The sequence below is a fragment of the Dryobates pubescens genome, chromosome 1 (assembly GCF_014839835.1).
Source record: "Dryobates pubescens isolate bDryPub1 chromosome 1, bDryPub1.pri, whole genome shotgun sequence".
Classification (NCBI taxonomy): Eukaryota; Metazoa; Chordata; class Aves; order Piciformes; family Picidae; genus Dryobates; species Dryobates pubescens.
The window spans coordinates 22,147,322-22,169,931 of record NC_071612.1 but is presented as its reverse complement, the minus strand read 5'-3'; the positions used below and the strand labels follow the sequence as shown (position 1 = coordinate 22,169,931).

The following is a 22,610-nucleotide window of genomic DNA, read 5'->3' as shown; positions in this document are numbered from 1 at the left end:
GTTTTGCTTATTGTTTACTTTCTGCTCTGCTGAGCAAGGGCAATAGATGAGCTTCACCTTTGTAGGTGAATTCAGTTTTGCTGTATTTAGAGGAACAAAACACCTCACCAGCATATTTCAGGTTAATGTATTCCCTTTTTTTCTTTCTTTATTTGTTTCCCCCCTAACTGGAGTTTCAGCATAAGTTAACATTTCTGTTGAGATTAGACATTGTGGTTATTTTTAATGAAGTCCCAGACACCAAATTCTTTCCCTTAGCTATCACCTCATTCTTCTACCTCAGTAGTATTTGTTTGCAAGTATCTTGGAACAAAATGTGGCCCTTAAATTGAAATCAGAAAGCTGGCTGGATTTCCTGAAGGCAAAAGCTGTTATGGTAACTTACAGGGGCAGACGGCAGAAGGATTTTCAGCTTGGCCAGCCTAAAATGCACGATTGCATTCTGATTCTGCCTAACAGACCTAACTGTGAAATTGAACAATTTTGGGGAAGAACAGAAAAGCACAGATAATAGTAATACTGAGAAAAATTTCTGAGCAGCTTCGAAGCAGCTATAAAAAAAAAAGCATTTAGTGCAATTGTAAAGCCCCTTTTACCAGTGCTCTGAGCATCACTGGAGAATACACACCAGGTAGGGAAGCTGGAGGAGATCAATTGAGAAATGCCAAGCCTTTGACTATAAAGCTGTCAATCCTTCAGAAGGGAGCCAAGCCAGCCACAGCTATTCCAGGGAATGTAAAATGAAGACACAAGGGCTGTGCTATGTTTGAGTTCACGCTGTTTCTAAAGAGAACTGGTGTTGCCCATCTCTGCTGGCTGTTTTCTGCTCTGCTGGCAGCCCTGCCCTGCCTGATCGATGTTGCCACTAATTTTATTTAATTGCCTCGCCTAAAATGTAGCTTCTCCTTTCATATTCCCCACTTTGTTGCTCAGTCTCAGATTGATGTGTAACGTCAAAATAAATCCAGGGAGCAGCACAAGCCTCACAGAAAGTGTGCTCACTGCCACGGCCGCATGGTTTCCTTCCCTCTTGATTCGAGACCGTGTAATACATGAGAGTGTTTTTGCGCTTTCTTTGATGTGATTAGGCTGCTTCAGACACTGGATTCAGTTTCTAAGATTTGGGAGCTGGATGTGGCAGGGTCAGGAGATCTGAAAGGCTTTTAGTTACCCACTTATAGTAAGCCACCTGCATGCTAAGACAGCCAAATTACCAGCAACAAAGTGAAAAATGACAAGAGCATTCATTAAATGCCATGCTTGGACTAGAATCTGAGCGCACTGAAGTGTTTTTATCTCATCTAATGGGTAAGTGACAGCTCGGTAGTTCCTGCTGCATTTCCTGCTCAGTGGGGGCTGGGGGCTGCATTGATTCTGGGATAAAAAGGACTTTCAAAGCACTGGAAGGATGTGGTTCAAAAGAAGCCAAAAGCGAGTACTTTGGTTCAAGCCTGCCTTGCTGCTTTGGGTGCAGCCAGGCTGATACCTGCCCTTGTTGTGCTCAGGGTAGCTGCTGCATGGGAAAGAAAGAGCTGGCAAAAAGAGGCAGGCAATTGCACAAAGGAGTGACGTGTGCCAGCGCTGGGCTGGAAGGAGCTGTAGAGGCCAGTATTGATAATAGTGGGTACCCTCAGCTGGCTATTTTGGTCACTAGAAGGTTCAGAGGGCTTTGGCACATGACCTTTCTTTAATTGTCGAAAACCATCAAGTTCATGCCAGGAAAAATCATGATTGATAGGTGTTTTTTTTCAGGAGTTTCATTCTTCAACCAACCACCAGATTAAATTCATACAGAAAACAAACAAAACCCCACCAAACAAACCAAACATCACTCTGGAATATTTCTAACAAACAGTTATTTGAGGAATAAGAGTGTTTGAATTTAAAGTCCTGATCACCTTCAGAGCTACATCCTGTCATCTCAGCAACGTGCTGTACTGGAGACCTAGAGCACTGAGCACACAATGCAAGCATTGCAAGGATGAAAACACTTGGTAAAGCCATGGCAGTGCCAACTGTTTCCTCACTCAGAGCTTGCAGTGCTGGGTTTTAGCATCTCCTGCCCTCCTAGAGCTGTGTGACAAGAGAGGACTGTTTTGAAACCAAAGGAAAAGGATCCTGCCCACTGCCTTTTGAGGAAGCTTGAAAATGTGAGCTGAATGCCTAATGGGAAGGGACTTACATGTTTTGGGGTCCTTTGGCTTGGAGTCATACTGTGTTTGCAGCCTTGTGATGCTTGAGGCTTGCCCAGGTCCCTTGAATATTAGTCTGGGGCAGGACTGGATGTTGACCAGCTCTGCACAGCTTGTGATGTGGCACATGCTGGAGGCCTGCAAGAGGGAAGCAGGAAGGCTGCAGCTCATCCAGTGGGAGCTGAAGGGCTAAGGTGCAGGGAGCTGGCAGGTATCCCCTCTCAACTGCTGTGTTATTACAGGACCTGTTGAGCCTCATTTCTTGGAGGATACCTGTCTGATAAAGACCTTGCTCAAATAATTTACTGTAATGTTGTGCCTGAGGTCACTAAAGATGTGTTTAATTTGAAGTTGAATGTAATTGGAGCAGGCGGCCTTACTGCTGTAATAATGATTTTCAACGTGATATTCAGCACGTTTCTGTGCTGTGCTACCCACCCCAGCAAGAACTGCTCCCAGAGTGACAAACTCAAGAGCTGCCACACTAGAAAATCTGGGAGGGGTTGTTGGGTTTGTTTGTTTATTTTCATAGATGTGCACAAGGGCACAGAAGGGCACAAAGGAAAGGGCATCAGACTCTCAGATATCGTGGTCAGACACCACAGAGCGGTTTCCCCAGCAGGTCTTGGAGCTGCTATCACTGATAGGGCAGAGGCACCAACACAGTCCCAGCTTCAGATAGTGCAAGGATGCAGCCCTCCAAACTCTTAAGCTGCAGCAAGTTCCTGGGACTTCTTTGTGGTGCCAGGAGAAACCAGTGCTCTGTCCTCAGGAGTTGTGCACTCTTGGATGAGCTGTGCCACCAGGTGGAGGAGTTACAGGAGGAAATGAGCACACTGTGCAGCATCAGAGAATATGAAGGAAAATAGACAGGGTCTTCTCTGAGACAAAACAACTTGAAAACCTCTTCACTGCAGATGAAGTAGAGAAGCAGCAAGTGTCCATCCCTAATATTAAGGTAAGGTCATGGTGGACATGGCTTTGCCACAAAAAAGGCCAGTGGTATCCTAGGCTGCATTAGGAGAGCTGTTGCCAGCAGAGTAAGGAAGGTGATCCTTCCCCTCAGTGCTAGTGAGGCCACACTTGAGGTGTTGTGTTTGGTGCCGGGCCCCCCAGAAAGTAAGGGACATAGACATATCAGAGATAGTCCAATGAAGAGCCACAAAGATGATTAGAGGACTGGAGGATTTCACATACAAGAGAAGATCGAGAGAGATAGGATGTTTTTCTAGCCTCGAGAGAAGACTTAAGGGATCTTATCAATGCATGTAAATACATGAAGGGAGACTGCAAAGAGGATGGAGCCAGGCTCATCTGGTGCACAGCGACAGGATCAGAGGCAATGGGCACAAGCTGAAGCACAGAAGGTGCCCTCTGAACCTCTGGAAACACTTCCCCCCCCCCCCTTTTTTTTTTTTTTTGCCTCCTGTGAGAGTAACAGAGCACAGGCACAGGCTGCCCAGAGAGGCTGTGGAATCTCCAGCCCTGGAGATACTCAAAAGCCATCTGGTCATGGTCCTGGGCAACTGACTATATGTCATCTACTTGAGTACAGAGGTTAGACCAGGTGACTTTTAAAGGAGGGGAAATGATAGTTCCCCTGAGGGAGAAGTTTTTCCAGACAGTATTCCAAGTGGTAGCTGAAGTAGACACAGTGGTGCTGTGGACAGGTGAAGAAAGGTCAGAAGATGGATGCTAACAGTCTTTGGGCTGGGCACCATGCCGGTCAGGGCCGCGAAGACAGGCAGATACCTTCCCTCTGTGGCTTTTACCCCTGTCCCTATCTCACCCTGCGGAGGGGGGCGCGCCGGAGGCGTTCGGCGCTCTCGCCTTCCCGCCGCGGGGGCTGATCACCCACCGCCGGCGCATGCAGCCGCGCCGCCGGCACTCGTTGTGCGTGCCCAGGGCCCTGCAACCGGGGGCGGCCGGGCTGGGCAGTGCCGGGCCAGGGGTGGCGGCGGCTCAGCGCCCAGAAATTAGATGTAATCACCGGCTGCGCCCCGCCTCTGCTCCGGCCGGTCCGGCTGCGGACCCAGCGGGCATTTAGGAGACCCCCCCCCGCTCCCGCCGCTTCCCCCGCCCCCGGAGCAGCGGGCAGCAGCGGCGGGAGGAGGCGGCGCCGGGCGGCGGGATGCAGTGCGGGGCCGGGCGGCGGGCGGGCGCGGCGGCGAGGGGCAGAGCCCGGCGGGCGGCGGGGCGGCCCCGCTCCCCGTGAAGAGGCGGCGCGGCAGGGCAGCGGCCGCCGCCGCCATGCAGTCGTTGCACCGGGCCCCAGCGTTCCTGCTGTTGCTGCTTTTGGCTGCCGGTGAGTGAAGGCTGGTGGGGTGGGGGTCGCCGCCATCCCTATGGGCTGGAGCGGGCCGACCTCCGGGAGCCCCCGTGGTGGTGCTGGGCAGTGCTGGGCAGCGGATGGGTGTCGGTCCCCTCCCTGGGCACCGGAGAGCCACGAGCATAGGGACCCTCGGCACGGGGTGGGTCTGCGCCCCCAGGCCCGGGGGACTGCACTTGCTGTGGGTCCGGTGCCCCGGCACACAGCAGCCTCTGCGGGAGATCAGTCCCCATCATTCCCTGCCTGTAAAGCAGCAGTGGGTACCGAGGCAGTGTCGGGTCCCCGTCCTACACTCCGGATCTCTCCCCGTGGCATTGCCCCCCGTCTGGGTTTTAGAGCCCTCTGGAGTCGATGGCTGCTGCCCCAGGACTCTTGAGGGTTGACGGGGGACCGCCGGGCTCCTGGCTCAGGGGCTGAATGCACGTGGGCTTTACCCCGCGGGGCTGGGGGCTCACCCGGGGTCTGCTGCTCAGAGCCGGTACACGCAGTGCTGTCCATGTGGGGAGCCCGCACGCCATGGCCAGCAGCGGCGGGGCGGGAGAGGATGGACGGGGCGCGCTGCCCCAGAGCCGCCTTCTCTTGTATCGATGGCTTCGTCTGGCGTCGTGGCGACTCTGCTAAACTACCGCGAAACTGGCACAAAGAAAGGGGGAACCGCAAATTGCTCCGCGTTTCCCCAGGAGCCTCCTCTTGAATTTTGGAATAGAGGTAGGGTGCCAGAGAAAGGCAATTAAGTGCAAGAATAATTATACTTGGAATAGTTATGAATGCTGTGCTTCTATTTTTAAATAGGCTGGGGAAATTTACCAACAAAGGGATGCCCCTAAAGACTGTGAGGCTGAGATTGTCCGCTGCCTCCCTACCCCCGTGTGTTTTGTACAAAAATCTGGTTAGTGTGGAACGGGAGTTTTCAACGGGGACATTTAAAGAGTGGGGGAGTCTTTGTCTTGAGTCATTCTGGCCGGGAGGGAAGGGCTGCTCTCCCAACCAGTCGCTTTCTTCCAGCACAACTGAGCTGTAAACCAGTGACATCCAGCCCCCGGCACATCTCTTATTACCCCCATCTCCCAAAAACATTCACGGGCAAGTGTGTCATCCATGGAGCTGCTCTATTTATGAGCTGTATGTACAGTGCCTCACCCCTGTTGTTTGGGGCTCCCTAAAGAGAAGGGATAAAGCCTTTTAGGTTTGCAAACAATAGTGAGTTTAAGGAGCAAAATGGATCAGAAAACCTGTTGGGGTTTTGTGCCAATACTCAGTGGCACAGAAGCAATAAGCTTTTCCAGGGCTGAGCAGGGGAGCCAGTTTTCTGGCTTCCTCCAGGCAGGTTGTCCATGTTAGGGAAAACCTCAGGCACAGCCGGCAAGGGTCCTTTAGCTGCATCTCGGGAAGAAACCTATGTACCCAAGTTCAGCCAGGGGGCAAGGTGCATGCGTGGGGAACTCCTGTATTCTGCTGACAAGGATTGGCCCCATCCCTTGAAAGCTGCATTTGCTCTGCAGACACAGACCTTGTTTTAAAACCTGGCGTGCAAAAGGACCATAGCAGATAATGCTGTGCCGAGGGGAGGGTGTGCTTCTTGTTCTGCTGAGACTGCTGGAAACTTTCTAGCATTGCTGTCCAACCCGTGATGACATGTGTAATTTGGGTCCTTGGCTTTCCTTGTGATCCTTTGTTGCCCTAGCAGGTAGAAGTATAGGTATGGGAGGCAAGGGGCAGTTCTGAGGGACAGCTCAGTTCCTAGCCTAGTGAAACTGGTACTCCTGCTGGGTTGTGGTATCTCTGGGAGGGCTGGACTCCGTTTGCCAGGCATCTCTGGACACCTGGACTCCTACCTAGATGGGAGGTCAGAAATGACTGCTGGGAATTTGTAAATGAAGTGCTGTTTTGGTTAGCAGCTTTGCTTAGTGGTTTAGGATCTGTTCCAGTTTGGAATAATTCAGTGTGCTCTGGCCTTGCTCCTCCAGTCCCGCAGGACAGGAATAGTTAAAACCTGAGAGAGATGGAGTGCTTCCCAGGATCAGAAGCCTCTGCAGACCTGCAGGATAGGCTGAAAGGGGATGTGTGCCTCATCAGACAGCTGGGCAGCACAGATCTGCTGACAGAGCGTGGAAACATCTCTCCAGGCTCCAGGGTATCTGAGCCCCTTTGCTTTTGCAAGTAGGAAAATGATGTGGTTAAAAGCAGGAGGAAAAGGAAGGGAGTTTATCTCTTCCCTCTTGTTTTATCCCCAGGTGTTTGTCTGCATGTGGGCTATTTGAGGATTATTTTTTTCCCTTCTGCCTGCTTAGAAGATTCCTTGTTAGCATTGTGTGAATGAGCCCGAGATGAGCGAGTATAAATCAGGATGGATGAAAATTCCCTGTAGACAGTTTTTCCTTGGCCTCTTCAGTGCCACAAGGAAATGCTCGTTTAATTATAGGCATCAGGGGTAGAAATAACTACATTAAGCCCTCAAGGGGAAGCTGCCAGCAACGAGCTGTAGATCAGAGAGCACAAAAGTTTTTCTGCTTGCTGGGTGTGGGAAGAAGCTCCGGTGTTTCGTGGGTGCCTGAGTGAGCAGCAGCAGCAGCAAGAGCAGCCCTGTGGCAGGGCCAGGGAAAGAGGAGCGGTGGGGAAGGTGCATCGTGGCCCGTAGCTGGCAGTCGGGTGAGCTTGCTTCCCATCCTGGCTGGCTATTGCAAGACGTAATCCCCAAAGAATGGAGAGAGGCTGTTTGTCAGCCGCGCGAGCGCAGCCCGCACACAGGCAGCGCAGCACGTGCGTTGGTTTGTTCAGAGGGCCGGGGATGCTGGCAAGGAACATGCGTCTTTCTGGGGCTTGGATCAGCACCCTGCTGTCCCTGTGCCTGGTTAAGCCCCAGTGTGGTTACCAGGATATGGTTGTGCATTCTTATTTGGGGGATAATTTTGTACTGTTGGGAAGGCAGCTTTGCTGCTTTTCCTCTATTTGACAGCCATGGCAGCTTGACTGTTGCTATCCTGCCTGATGTGTTGGGAAGATAGTTGGGACCCATATGTGTGCCCTGGGACTACCAGAACTTTTGCATGAGCTTTTTTTTGCCGAGGATGCACGAGGGTGTTTGGAGACTGGAGCCTCTTGGGGTGAGACTGCTGCGTATGTGGCGGGGTGTTCATCACTGCTCTGCTACAAGGGCTAGAGCAGAGTGTGACCATTTTGTCCTCAGTGTTGTGCCCAGTGAGTTTTAAACACCTTTTGGGGTGTACAAGGCTTCTGTTACATTTTGATGGGTAACCATGTCAAGCCTCCTGCATCTGTGCTAGTGCTCGCTCTGTCAGGGAAGGGAGGCTTTTGAAGATGAAATGACCACAAGCTGTTATTTGTTGGGCTGGAAATCAGACAGAGCACCCTGCAGTATGTGGTCCATGTGGGGACACAGTGAGAAGAGGAAGCACAGGCCTGGCTAGGTGAATTTTAGAAGGCAGATGAAATGCTTTAGGCCTATGAAAGGGCAGAGGAATCTGTGGGCTGTGGTTTTTTCCTTAGATCAGTGGCTTTCATCCTGTGGTCTGTTAACCCCTAGGGGTCTGTAGGCTGCTTTGAGGAGGCCTATGAAAGGTAACTGAGGAAAGAAAATTCACTTCTGCTGTCTACCCAACACTGTTCTATCAGAGGCTACGTCTCCACTCACCACCTCCCCCCTACCCCAAGCTGGGAACTGCCACTGTCAATAGCAAGAAACATGGAGGAGAGCAGGGATCGAAGCAGCAGAGGAGGGAGGTGTGAATGCTATGAGACAATCTGGGGAAGGAGCAAAGGCAAACAGTCTGGGAGACTGAAACCAAGCAAGATTGTGACTCCTGGCATGAATGGTTGAACAAAGTGGGAAGGATAAATAGACATGTCTGAGTTGCCTTGGCCTGCTTGCGTGGAGTCTCTTCTGTGGAGACTGGTGGTGGTGCTTACAACAGCCCTGATAGTACTGATCATGAGGATAGGAGACCTGACTCTTCTCAGTGCTGGGCTGAGGAGGTGAGGACCCTGGTACGCATGCTGACAAAGGGCACATCTGCAATTATCTGCAAAAGCAGGTACCTCTTCTGTCAGTTCCTTGCCATTTCTTGTGGATATACCTGGGTCTGCATGCTGTAGATGTTCTCTGCTGAAATGTCAAGAGAGCAAGCGTTGGCAGTCCTTCGCAAGGTAGCTCCCACTCAGTACATGCAGACGTGCACAGCCTGTAGCCTGGTGTTTGAGCTCTCTGATTATGGTAGCTGTAAAGGTCTGTGCAAGCTGAAATACTGGCACAGCTACTGTGTGTGGTAGGATCTCCCTCTGAAAAGCTGTCCCATTGCAAGGGCTTCTTGTGCTTTGTTCCTTTTGTTGGTGCAGATTAGTTAGTGCATGTGCTTGCCGCAGACTCAAGTGCTTTGCTTATCACTGTAAAATACACTGGGGTTATGGGAAGGTGGATGGCTTTAGAGGGGTGCTCAGCAAGGGACCTGGTTGCTGACAGTACCAGAGGAGGATGGGAGTGTGATCTTGTTTTCTGAAGCCCTAAATGGAAATCATCTCAGAGATTAGGGACCTTGCTGGATTTGTAAGTGGTCTAGTGCAGTGCAAGAGAGCAGCAATAAGGCTATGTGGGAGCTGGACTGGAAGAAGGTCTCTTAGGTGGAATGTCACAGCACAGATAAGGTCCACAACTGAATTAGCACCAAAAGTATGTGGTCAGCACAGACTCTAGGTGAGCATGGGGGAATCAACATGGACATCCCTCACAGAACAACATTTTGTTTTCCTCCACTGTCTGTAGTTGAGATCTGTTTTTCTTATTTAAATTGCTCTGTGTTTTGTTATGTTCTGGAAATAGTTTGTGCCATTGGCTATTCTGCCCTGGGGCCTCTATCCTCTCTGCCCTTGGGCCTTGCTCCCCAGCTTTTCCAGGAATGGTGGTCTGGGGGAGGGAATATCCCTGGCAGATGCTTCCCTCATCTGGTCATTGTGTTTCTGTCCTAACTGATTATCAGTAAATGACCCATTCCTGACCCAGCTCTCCTAGGAAATAACATTGGTGAGTAACTACTGGGTTTGGGGTGGGCTTGAAAGGAAGGCCAACTGTAGCAGAACCAGATGGACATTGTTATGGCTGCTGCATTGGCAATACCGAGATTCTCTGGCCCCCTCCCCTGGTACCAATTGTATAACTGCATTTGAGTGGTGCTGTACAGCTTCTGCTAGTTGGTGGTGAGAGGCAGGTAAGTCATAGTGTGTGCTCCAGGCAACTGCTCTTCTCTTCAGTAGACTGATCCTGCCTCTGTGGTGTGGTGGAGTAGCCGCAGCACCCAGGAAGGACCTGTTGCATAAACCAAAGGGCATGCTAGCCTCTCTATGGGTCAAGTTGATGTGGTGCCATCTTAAGTGGTGTTTGTGTGTTTCCTTGGTGAGAAAGTTGACGTTTTCTTGTTAATTAAAAAAAAGGAAAATGCTAAAGGCTGTTTCACACAGTCAGAGCCAGGCTCCATTTCATGTCCCCAAATCCCTACTCTCATTTCAGCTGGATACAGAAATGACTTTTCTCTTTCACTTCCAGTACTATTCCATGCATCAGTTGGGAGCTTCTAAACAGCTGCCCTGTCTCATGGAGAGGTGGCTTGCCTTGTGGGATAAAGTGTTTCTTGGTGGACTAATGCAGAAAATACTTAAAGCAATTTGAGAAGAACCCCAGAAATGTGAAATTGCTTATTCACAGCAGCTTGGGAGAGGGATGGCAGATGTTGTTTTTTTTTTACATTTGCTTGGGTTTTTTTTCTGCTATTGAGTGAAACTCCCCCATCTGCCTTGTCCGATGCCGTTGCATTGAATCCTTTGCTGAGCTCGTCAGAGGAAGCTTCACCACGTTGACTTGGAACTGTTTTCTGAGGGGCCAGTGGGGTCAGCAATCAGCAAATTCATTTCATCTGTGTGTCCTCCTGGCCGGCTCCCTTCCAATGGCCTTGGCAAGGGACCACTGCAGTAGTATTCCCTGTTGTTTAAATCGCCCCATTGTGCTCCTTTCAGAGGTGAAGCATCGTTTGCAAGGTCAGCATTACCTCCACGTGTCACCTCTGTGGGTGGTAGCAGCTGGGGAGCTTGCAGCCAGCACGGGAGCCCCGTGGCTTTTTTGGTCTTCTCTCTGTCTCTTTTCCCTTTTCCCCCTCCACCGACTTCTCCCACTTTCTTTCCTTTCTCACCCCTCCTCAGTCTGGTCTGGGGAGGGTTTTTGCTGCTGTGATCACAGCCCTGCCATTTCCCCGAAGGCTGGCAGGCCTCTTTAGCATGCAGAGCCTCATCTCCTCCAGGTTACACAGAGGTGCTGCAAAAATAGAAATGAGAGACAAACACCCCATTGAAGCAGCTGGCGAGCCCTGGCTCCATTCCCTGCTCCCTCCCAGCTACACTCACAGGGCTTTATTCGTTTGTGTTGCTTTTTTCCTATTGCTTGATCTGCCTTTTAGAATACAGAATTGGGAGATTGATGGCTAATAGAAGTCATCTAATCCCCGTTGCCCATCCTGGGAGGAAAATGGCTAGCCACTGATGGCTTGAGCATTAAATTTCCTCTCTCAGCTGTGCTTCCCTGCCTCCCAGCTCAGTTTGTGCTTTGATTCTTTCTTTGCCTTGCCGTTGACAGCTGCGTTGTGCTCCTTTGTGAGATGCTTGCAAGAAAGGGGGGAAGGTGGCAAATTTTGGGCCTGCTTTTTGGCACCTCAAGCCATTGAGTTTTTGTTGCTGGTACAAAAGATATGCAGTGGTGCCAGGATACTGTCTGGAGAGGTACTGGTTTGTACACTGGTGCTGGTGTTGGCATGGAGGGTCCCCCCAGGTCAGCCTCTGCATCCCATCCTATGGGTCAGGCCCCAAGGTGTTGTCTTATGCCAGATCCACCCAGAAACCTGGCTTGCTCAGGCTATGCCTCTTAATGACTCATTCTTAGGGGTGAGGTGATGGAGTTTATCTTGGGCTGATGAGAGCAGAGCATCCTAGGAAACCACATAATGCAGCTTAGGGGATTTTAACTGGGTAAACACTTCAGAGTTAAATGAGGGTAAACAAACTCCCAGGACCTGAGCTTCCTGCATGGATGGGATTAGCTCTCCAGGTGCCTAGGCTCACCTGCCACAAGATGTCAGTTGTAGAGGTAGTGTGATGGGCTGTGGCTGAGCTCTGGAGACAGCCCAAATGGGGTGTAGCTGATGGAAACAGAGAGGCTTGAGCCCGTGTTTAAAGATGGTGCAAAGTTAAACTTTGAGGCTTTGCCTGGCTTGGCAGGGGACCTGGGATGTGTATTGTGGTATGCTGGAAAGTGAAGGTGCATCATCATCCACATTTCTGAGGCACTGGGGTGAATAAAGAGTTGATGTAGGGTCAAGGCAGACAATTGCAGTCCCAGCTACACCAAATTTCCCATGTGACTTTGGACCTGCTGTGGTCTCTCCCCATCTATCTGCCCCCCTTTCCTGGATAACTTTAAGAATAATGTTCCCATTCTCCTCCTTGCTGATTTCTGTCATGTTTGCTTAAGCAGTAAGCTCCTCAAGTCAAGTGCTCTCTCCGCTGGCTGTACAGGGCTCAGCAGTGCTCCCCATTAGTGATGCAGGTCTCTTGTGTCAGCCTGTGAAAGCCCAGTCTAGGCACCATCACCCTGGAGCCTGGTGAGCACCACTGAATGGACATGGGGGCTGGCCTGGTGAGGTCTCTCCAGATCCATGCTCGTGCACTAGAGCTTGTTTCCAGCTGTGGATTTCACTGTGCATGCACAGCTCCCCAGGGATGCCCAGAGGGGCTTTGGCTGGCTCCATCATGCTGCAGTAGCTTCCTTCCCCTTTGATGCTCTGCCTCTCTTTGCTGCACAGGCCTCAGCCGATCTCACGTTGGATCGATAGAACAAAATAAATGAGGATTAAGAAATGCTGAAGTCTGGCCCAAGTGTTTATGGGAAAGAACAACCAATATGGAGTGTTGCTCAGTTCAGAGGGTAGTGGAGACAGGTGGAGAGGGTCAGAACAGGCAGAAGGCTTGAGCAATTTCTGGCTTCCAGTGCTCCCAGGACAGGTTTGGCAATCAGCCTGCCAGGGTGAGCAGCAGCTCCCAACCTTTTTCTGCTAACAAGCCCATGGTTTCAAGGAAAGCACCGAGGCCCACCCACCTCCCATTGCTTTGTAGCTCATCTTGGCACTGGCCCTGATTTGAATTTGTCCTTCTGGGATGTGGAGTCATAGGACACAGTGGTGGGAAGGAACCTTGGGAGGTTTTCTAGTCTGTGCCCTTGCCTGAAGGCAGTTCAGCTCTGCTTAAATAATTTCAGGTTGTGTGTACCCAGCTCTGTGTGCAGCATCCAGGTGATGCCTCAGCAGTGCTTTGTGAAATCTCTCTACGCTTCAGGACTGTGCAAGCTTTTTCACATCTGCATTCCAGTGATACCTCTGAGCTGATACAGATGGCTTCCTATCTTGTATCAGAAATGTTTTGTGCTAGTTCTCAAGGTCGTGACGTATCACTTTGTACTATTTCTTTTGATAATATTTGTGATTTCAATTCTCAGGATTACCTAGCTGTACTTACAGTCTTTGTCCAGTGAGAATGTCTCCTTGCTTTGTGTTCCTGGATAATTTCATAGTCATAGTCCTAATTTTCGTTCCAAGGTCACTCGGGAAAACATTAAAGAACAGCAGATCCAAGGACAGACCTTGAGGAATTCCACTAATAGCCTCCCTCTAATACAGGCTTCTGTGATTTTTCTTATGTCCACTGCCTTACAGTTTTCCTGCTAACCAGTTTATTCTCTTGCCCTTTTTGTAATTCTCCATGAGGCACTGCATCATGGTTTACTGAAGTCCAGTTGGATTAGAACTGCTGCATTTTGTTGTCCAGAAAATTGGTTATCAAAGGAAAATACCAAATTAGTCTTCATTTTAGCTTCTTCAATTAGTTCAGTTCAGTGACTAGTTCATTAAGAATTGAGAAACTGAGTATAAGCTGAGAAAGCAGCAAAACTTGTCCTTTTTTTTAAATCTAATCTATGAATAAAAATCAGCTGTGAGAGGCTGAGATCTGGTTTTCATGTGCTGAAGAACAGAGGGCTAGGAAGCAATTGGTGCAGTTCACTCAAATTAGTTACTTTGCTTGCTTGACAAAACTATTTAAAATGTAAAACATGTTGTGGTAATCTCATTTTTTCCCTTATGTCTCCATATTTACCATGGTATTTATTGGTTGAATAAAGCTAAGTTCCAGGTGCTGTTTTCTTGCATTTTGATTGAAGTTCAATATGCATGTGAATGTACCTTGACACAAATCACAATTAAAGTCTCATCTAGGAATCAAGAAGTGTCAGTCAACCCTTCTAATAGAGAAAATGGAAATTACAAGGATGTAATTGTTGAAAGAGAAGTGTAAAGTGCAGCCTGCCTCCCCGCTCAGCGTTAGGTGGATGTTTGGTGTTGGTGCATTTTAATTCTTACCTGTGACAGTCAGCCCCTCCTTGAGAAAACCAAAAACGTGAATGCAAAATGAAGTTCAAAGGAATTGCTTAAGAATAGATTTCCAGTGTGCTAATTTAAAACATGATTGATATTGGCATGCTAAATAATTTAGGTTTAAATCAGTCCCCCTGTGTATAACACAGCTACGGATCAGGAGCACAGAGTGAAATCTTGCCTGGGTGATGGTCTGATAGGAAAATGGCATTGACTTCACAGGGCCAGAATTTTGTGGCTTAAATAGAAGACATTCCACCTGTTCTCCAGGATGGGTGAATAACAAGGCACCTTGCTCTTTCAAAAAGGCTAAAAAATCCACAGAGGGAGTGAACCATCACTGCCTTGTTGAAGAGAAGCTCCCCAGGCTGGGTGGCTGCTCGCACCAGCCACTCCTGGATGTGGATGCTCTTTGGCATGGTTGTGGATGTTTCCCAAAATGCCCTGATTTTTCCCTTATCAGCTGAGAGCACAGCCCACCTCGGGGGCAGGTCATCCTGATGGCAGGTGTAAGTGTCAGATTAATTTGGTGGGGGCAGGCAAGAAGGGGAAGACAATCCCAGTGGGTGTCAGCCCTCTCTCTGATACAGGTTTACTGTCATTATACAGGGACCTTGTGGCTCTGCCTTGCCTCCTCGGAGGAATCCACCACTGATGGCCTCACATCAACTTCTCTTCTGGAGTTTGCCATGATGTCCCACCTGGAGGCCATGAATTCCCATGAGCAGACCAGCCCAGAAGCTGCAGAGCCAGATCTTGCCCCTGGCTCTCTGCATGCTGCCCCGGGATCGGGCTTTGCCAGCGAGGAGAATGAGGAGTCCAAGATCTTACAGCCCCCGCAGTACTTCTGGGAAGATGGGGGAGAGCTCAATGACTCCAGCCTGGACTTGGGACCAGCAACAGGTAGGTTATTTTTATCCCATTCTTCCTCCCCACTCTGTAGGGACTCTGGGGGGGTGGAAGGATGCAGGGATCTTGCCTCCTGCTTTGACACAACTCTTGCTAAGAGGGCCTGAGATTAAACGTCAGCTCTATTTTCTCACCTCAGTGCCTGATGTGTCCCCAGTGAACCCTGAGCAAGCACAGGCTTTAGAAACCCAGTTACACTTGAGCCTTTATTCCTGAGCTGCTATGAGCTGGGAAAAGTATTACCTCCACCTCCCATTGCATTGTGCCCTTCTTTCTCCTTCCCCCTTCTTTGCTCTCTTTCCTCTCCCTCCTTTCTATTACTGTCAGTTATGCACAACCTGAAGGTCTCAAGGCTCTGCCTCAGAGATCAAGGCCCTCTGGGGATTTGAGTAAGAGCTGGGTTCCATTGGCCAAATTTTGTATCCTTTCCTTTGAAACTTCAGTGGGGATTTGGCCTGAGAGAAGACAGCAGGTTTTCTGTCTTGGGCAGCTGTCCTGCTGCCTTTCCTGTCCTGCCTACTTCCTGAGGAGCCAAGGCCAAAATGAGTTTTGTTAGCATTTGAGCTTGCTTTCCTCTGTGGAGTGTTTTTTTGAGACTAGTGAGTGGTTTCTACCCTAGCACCTCCTTGGCTATGAGATGCTCTCAGGGAGAGAGATAGGAGGAAGGAGGAGGAGTGTTGCAGGGTTTCCAGTAGCTTAGGAGATTATTTCACATGCTCCTGCTCTTAAGTGTTATGTGGGGCATGTATTAGTGTTACCCAGGAGCCACGCTTCAGCCTGATCCCTCCACTCTTATCCGGTATCGTCTCCTCCCTGCCGGCAGGTCTGGCTGAGGTCTGCAGTTAGAAAGCACAAATCTTGGTTTATCTTCACTCATGTTTCTGTGACCTTAAAGACCTGTGCTGGCACAGGGCTGAGGGCTGCCACAGTGCTGCAGCTCAGGCTGCCCACTGGAGCACAGTGCATGCTCTGCAGGGCAAGGGCCATCCCAGCTGAGGTCTCCAAAGCCCTTCACTCGCTGACACTGCTGCTAAACACTCCTGCTGCCCTGTGGCTCCTGTGCCCTGCTGGGGCACTCGCAGGCCTGGCCGTGGGGAGGCTGTGCAGATGCCGGGATGGATGGCGCCGGTTCCACTGGCGCATCCTTGGGACACGCTCCGGCGTAGCTGCTCTCGCGCTGGCAGCGCGCTCAGCGGCGCTTTTATTTGCGTGCCAGCAGGCACCTGCGTGTGCTGGCAGATCGGGACGTGACTTGGAGAGCAGCATGTGCTTGTGCATTGAGAGCGGGGTGCGCTGGGTACCCAACCCAGCCTCGCCTCCTGCCTGTGCCTCGCCCCATTTGTATGCGGCACACGCGCCTCCCTCCTTCCGTTCTTGCCTGCAGTGCTTTCCTCCACGAACAGATGTGCTCTTTCAGCTGTCCTTAACACATACCCTACCCTGTCCACTGCCCAGCTAACCGCTTATGTGCACTGGGTTTTTTGTTCCCCTGGCCGTTGCTGTGTCCAGAGCTTGTGCCTCGGTGGCCTTTCAGAACCTTGGTTGATAGAACAGTTTGAATTATTCAAGAGCTGGGAGCACGTTTCTACTTAAAATTTAATTAGAAACCTGCTGTGTGTCATTTTACAATAAAGGATGTTGTAATAGCATCCTGAAATTGGGCAGCCTTCTCCTGTCATGCAAAGCCCTGCGCATGAGAGGCGCACAACCGATGGATCTTGCGTGTTCCGTGTGTGCCAGGTGCTGTGTGGTACCTCGTGGACCTGTGTGATGACATCTGTTTCATTGTATAAATCCATTAAAGAGCTTCAAACAGCTGCTCTTTAAGGAAAAAAAAAAAAAGTTTGGGGTTTAAGCTTCCCTTATGTGGAATTTCTGTCTGAATGACAGTTGTGTGGCCCAGCAGAAGTGGTAGCTCTGTCCCAGGCATGGATTTGAGATGCTGTGTCAATCAAGGCATAAACCAGGATTGTTTTGTTACTGGACAGAGAAAATTCCCATGAAAGGAGACCTGTTCTGGCTTCTTTCTGTGTTTGGTGTACAGATAGTGGGTCTGGAATTGGTGGTCTTCTTGCAGAAAGGCCAGGTCTCCTGAGATTTCGAAGCTGTTAGTCCATCTTGCCTTTCTTTTTTGGTGTTTTGTCCCTCTCAAGTCTGTGTAGGGAGACTCCTCTGCTTTCATGTTTCTTTGAGGCTGCAAGAGATTAAAAAGTAATAACAATCTGCAGCTGCTGCTCTTTTTTTAATTGCACTTGAACACCCTTTAAAAATATTTCTGGAAAACATGTGGCATGTAGGGCCACCTGTTAGTCCATTAGAAAGTGAGAACAACCTCTTCCCTCTGGCAGAGCACAGCTCAGCATGGGGCTCTGATTCTCCTGGATAATGTGGTTTTGATGACTTTATGCTACAGTCTAAGTCTATATCGACATCCATGAGCTTCAGCCTGTGGAAGGACCCTGAGCTTTGTCTCATTCTGTTGGGTGTACACAGAAGTGCAGGCTTGCATGTGTGCTAACATGTGTACAGCTGCTGCCCAGTGGAGCTGCATCTGCAAGACATGGATTAGGTCTGATGGGAATGTGGATGCCATATCCTTAGGAAAGAAGCAGTGTGTGACTCATAGCCAAGAGGCAAGCCAGTGGAGCTGTGAACCTGTTACTTTTGCATCCAACTGTCCTCAGGCTTCCAGGGAACCCAGAAGCTTCTCAGGTTGTAGTTTGTGTTTGGCTGCTTTGTTTCCCTTTTGATATCAAATTGGCCTTAGCCACAGATAAACCCTGAAGATAGGCTTGACCTGCAGAGACTTGGATCTGGCCTTGTCCTCATTTTCCTTCTTCCTAGCTTCCCCATTGTGTTTTGCTTGGAGGCTTCCAATCCCCCAATTCCTACTGACAGGCTGGATTTCCTAGGCAATGGGTGCAACATATCTTCTAGCTTTAGGGCTTGAAGAGGGGAGTCATTAGGGATGCAGATCCCTTTGAGTCCCTCATTTTCAGTGAGTTATATGGTGGTGTATGCATCCTGGAATGCTCTCTGGCTTGCATCTCTCAGCATTCTCGTTTGGCTCAGTCACAACACCATGCCCCATGTGTTCCCCATGCAGTTAGGTTGAGGCTGCCTAATCATTAATTGTTGTGAAGAGAGGGCTCCTGAAAACTGGTGCAAGACTTGTGAATATCTGCTGAGTGGAGGCACCGATGTCCCTCTCCTCCTTTGCCCAACGATTAAGCCTTCAAGGATTGGAGTGCATTATCACATCTTCCAGTGTGATGGCAGGCTGACAGGGAGCTTGCTTCATTAGAGCCAGGATCTGTTCTTTCTGGCTTCAAGGTTGTGCTGTTGAAGACCAAAGTATGGCTGTGCTAAGAGCTGTCCAATCTAGTCTTACAGGCTGGGGATTCACTAGGATGGCATGTGGCTCTTGGAGGGGGGTGGGGTGTGGAAATTGTAATCTTTTAATTATTCATAGTAATTAGCAGAAGGGATTCCCAGGATGAGGGATAGCAGGGCAGACAGGTTAGAAGAGGTATATTCAGATAAACATGTTTTCTGAGCAGCTAATGGAATAAAGTATCTTCCATCCCTAACTCTTCACTGATAGTGAGATTCACTTCCTTCCATGATGAATCGCTTGCCTCTGGCCAGAGAGATCCCAGTCTCTCTCAGCCTTGCTGAAACCTGCTGCCTCTTCATCCAGACTGACAGCAAATCTGCAGTTCTTAATACCATCTTCAACCCAAGCATTAATGAAATGAAGCACCTGGTAAAGACTGTCTACGTAAGAAGCTTAGCACTGAGCAGCCCCCTGCCTGAGCTCAGCTTGTGTTTATGCCCTGGTTTAGTGCACACTGACACATTGGGTGAGCTGTCTCAGGACAGGGCATCTCGACCGAGACACGGCTGGCAAAGGCTGACCTGTGACAAAGAGGATTTCTCTGTGCACAATGTTATTTTTGTGCAGCTATCCCTGACTGACGGTGTTTGGGTGAGGGTGGCTTGTTCTGGCCTTTTTGCAGTTCAGGCACAGAGCAGTTTGGGAGCAGCTGCAGCACGTGGTGCCCAGTCTCTACCTGAAGCAAATTCCACACATAATAAGACTTAACTGTGTTGCTACCCTGGATCTTTTGGGGTTTTTTAAACTATGATCTCTTTTGTGTGTTTGGACTTGTGTTGGAGTCACAGATAGTAACTTTTAGCTCTTCTGGAAGATTAGGATATTAGCCCCAACTGGCTTAGTTCCAGCACCAGTAATTGCATTTTGCCTCTCTCAAATCCCCCTGCAGTTTCAATCAGATGATGTATGCCTTTTTGCAGCAAGCCTCACTTGCTCTGTGCTGCAAAATGGTGAGAAAATATCACCTCAGACCTGACAGCTTTTTAAGTGGTGGGTAGAATGCACCTTGCATTTCCCAGAGTTGGCAGGTGCTTTAGCATGCATGGTGCTATCAGGCTGTGTTGTTATGGTGGGGGCCTGATGGTCTTGTCTTTATATTACAGTGCCTTCTAGTTATCAGTAATTCAATCACTAGTTAACATGATCTTCCAATTTAATCCAATAAAGACCTTATGGTCAGGTTATGTGTACTAAAAACAATGAGGGTCACCCTTTTTCTGAGCTGTCACAGTTGCTTTAAACAGCTAATAGTGGCAAACACAGGGTAGGGAACCTTGCAGGGCGGTAACTGAGACCAGCACTTCTGAATGAAGAAGGAGCAGAAATGTAAGGAGTTGAATGTCTGGCTGGGGAATCGTGCCTTGGCACAGTGCCAGCTCTTGGCCCATCTGGTGTCAGGGAAGTTTTGGTATTGATTTCAGAGGAAGCAGAGCATCGCCTCAATGGCGACTCTTGCAGAGGTTTGGAGCTCATGTTCACCTCTCCCAGGGCAAATCATCCTCCCAGGCGATAGAAATGAATCTGCACAGCCCAGGCCTGGGTCTGCTGGGAGATGCAGAGGGCAGTCCTTGGAGTCACAGGAGGGCTGTGCAAGATAGTCTCTTTAGCAAATAGTGCCTGAGGGTCTTCACAAGTGAGCTTGGAAGGGAAAAACAGGGGGGGTGGGAGGTGAGGACAACTGGGTGCTGCAGTGTGAGTAATATTACTAGTGATGGAAAGCTTTAAGGATTGTGGCTAAGGATGTGGTGGCAAAGAGGTGAGGTGGAGGTGTGGAATTTCATATTGGTGAACCAGACTCCCAAGAGGATGGTGTGACTGAAAAGCTCTGAGAGATGCATAATGTGGCTGCCTGCTATGCTCATCTGGTCCATCCCCGCTCAACTGTTTGAGCAGAGATACTGGGACAATTTTGTGGCTTCAGCAGGCAGTTCTCTTGAACTGTCCCACTCTGATCTGGCTGGCTTCATCGTGGCTTGACTGCTTGTTTGTGGCTGGAAGGGGAACATGGCACACACCACTGCTGTGTATGTCTGTAGGTTCCTCTTGGTCTCCAGCCTACTGCTGATCTTAGTGGGAGACTTAACAGAGCAGACCCTGATAGGGAAGGAGCTTATGGTGTGTGGTTACCACCTCCTCCCTTCTCAGGCACCCTTCTCTTTGGCAGTGCTCTGCTTCCTTGATGATAGTTTATCAGCTCATCTAATCTGGTGAATCTGGCATTGCAGCCACCTCCATAATACCTGTCTCTAACAGAACACTGCCCCATTTCTGCAGCAGGAGCACTCATTACCTGTGTCTGTCTGGCCCCTGTGTTCCACTATTGCTTTTTTCTCTCTGCAAAACCTGGTGGGATTGGGGTTGAATAGCACCGGTACAGGTGTGTGGGAAGGTCTGTGGGTGCAATTCCATGTGCCCAGGGCATGGGAAGCAAGCATTAAGGATCTGCAGAAGGTAATGGATAGCCAGGTGGGACAGTGGGTTGTGAGGTCTAGAAAACCACTTGCTGAGGCGAGCTGCTAGCTGAATGTTGGGAGGAGCTGCTAAAAACGGGAGATGGCCTTTGAGTTACTTTAGAGCTGGGAGGGAGGGGAGATGAAGCAAATGCTGAGATAACTTTCCAAATGAGGAAGCTCTTAACTCTGCATTGCACAGATGAGAGACAGAAACCAGCTTGTCTGGAAGGAATCTTGGGAAGATGCTAGGACATACTTAAGTGACCAGGATCATACCAGGGAGATGGACGGGGTGCAAAAATTCCTTCAAATCGTGGGATAGGAATGGAAAGTGAAAGAAAGGGTGAACGCCTTGAAGAGACCTGATCTTGAGATGTGGACAGACACTCTTGGTAGTGAGGCAGTAGGAAGTGAATCCAGACAGGATTTAAGTGTCTAGGTAGAATGTCTGGAAGGAAGGATTGACTTGCCATCCGTGAACCTCTGAACCTGAAAAATGATTTGGGACCTGGGTTGTATGGAGAGCTTCTTGTTTTAAGGTGCACAAACCAGCACAGCTCTGACCAAGGTGCCTCGAGTTTCACTGTTCTCTGTGTGAATCTGAGTAACAAGCCTTGCAATGTTTGTGGGGAGTTGAGGTTATAACCAGTGGAGTCTTATGAACCAGACAGGAGACCAATGCTCCCAGCTTAGTATGCAGAATAGTGGAGGGTGTGGTGGCAGGTAGGGATGTTAACTCATTTAGTAGTGAGTGTGAGGATTCCTGTGTCTGCTTCTACCTTGTTGATTTGTAGGCCCAGTTTCAGTCTTTGGCTGCATTGTAAGACAGAAGCTTGCTGGAGAAGAGTGGGATGGGTTCTCCCTCAGCCTGGGACAGATAGCAGAGGCAGCAATCCCTCTGTCCTTAGATCTTGGTGGAAAGGCAGCATGGCTGCACTCCCATGCAAGCTGGCTAATCTGTCCAAATGTGTTACTTGAGAGGTGAGCTGACAGGCCAGGAGCATTTCTTGCTCCTGTGGGACAAACCTTGTGCTTTCCCCCCCAACCCTGGTTTTTCTGCTGTGCCCATCTGCCAGTTCTTGTTCTCTTCCATGTGGGAAGAGGGGCAGAGAGGAGAAGAGAGGCAGAGGAATTCAGAGTAGCTGAGAGTGTCTTTAGGCAAAGGAGATTGGATCACTGATCCTTTAAAATAACATCTCCCCTGACAGGGCCTTGTTTTAAGGGGAGATTCCCCCACAGTGTGTCAAGGCAGACAGGGTTCCTACAAAGTTTAGTGGTTTTGGTGCAAACCCCAAGGTTCCCTGCATCAGGAGGAGCAACAGTGCCCTGGAGATACACAAAACCTCCCACCATCTGTCTGAAGTGGGGCCCGACCTAGTGTACTCAATCCCATGGTCTGTTCCTGCTTTAACCACCATCCACCCAGCAAGGCATTGACTCTGTCTGTAGACCCTGGGATGTGCCAGGCAGGGGAGGGGAGATAGGGGTTTTTTTGTCTGTGCTACTGCTGGTTGGTCTTTCCAGCCTCCTTGGCCACTGAGGGTGCATCACCAGGTTGGGTTACAAAAACCTGCTAATCCTGAGAATCTTTGGGTAGAATGAGAACTCTCTACTGAAACATAGCAGCAAAGCAGATGTTGATGTTGCTTGCAGTGGTCAGTAGATCTCAGTGGCTCTTTTTGCAGTCAGAACTGTGGGACAGATGTGTCACAAACCTGAAGGTCAGCAGCTGGATCACATTCATCTTTGGACAGCATCTGGAAGGAGCTGCTGGCAGTATGAAGGGAATAAGCTGTGGGTTAAGGAAAGCTACTTGCCAGCTGAATAGGACCATCTTTGCACCTCCTGCCC

General features: G+C 49.6%; 1 protein-coding gene across 1 annotated transcript in view; it reads left to right on the top strand.

Moving 5' to 3' along the window:
• Positions 1-5,108: 5,108 nt before the first annotated feature.
• Positions 5,109-22,610, top strand: part of PODXL2 (podocalyxin like 2) — a 32,312-nt gene continuing 14,810 nt past the window's right edge. Inside the window, exons 1-2 of the mRNA XM_009910070.2 lie at positions 5,109-5,229; positions 14,610-14,903. Coding sequence (XP_009908372.2) covers positions 5,109-5,229; positions 14,610-14,903 — 415 coding nt within the window. The remainder of the gene's footprint in view (positions 5,230-14,609; positions 14,904-22,610) is intronic.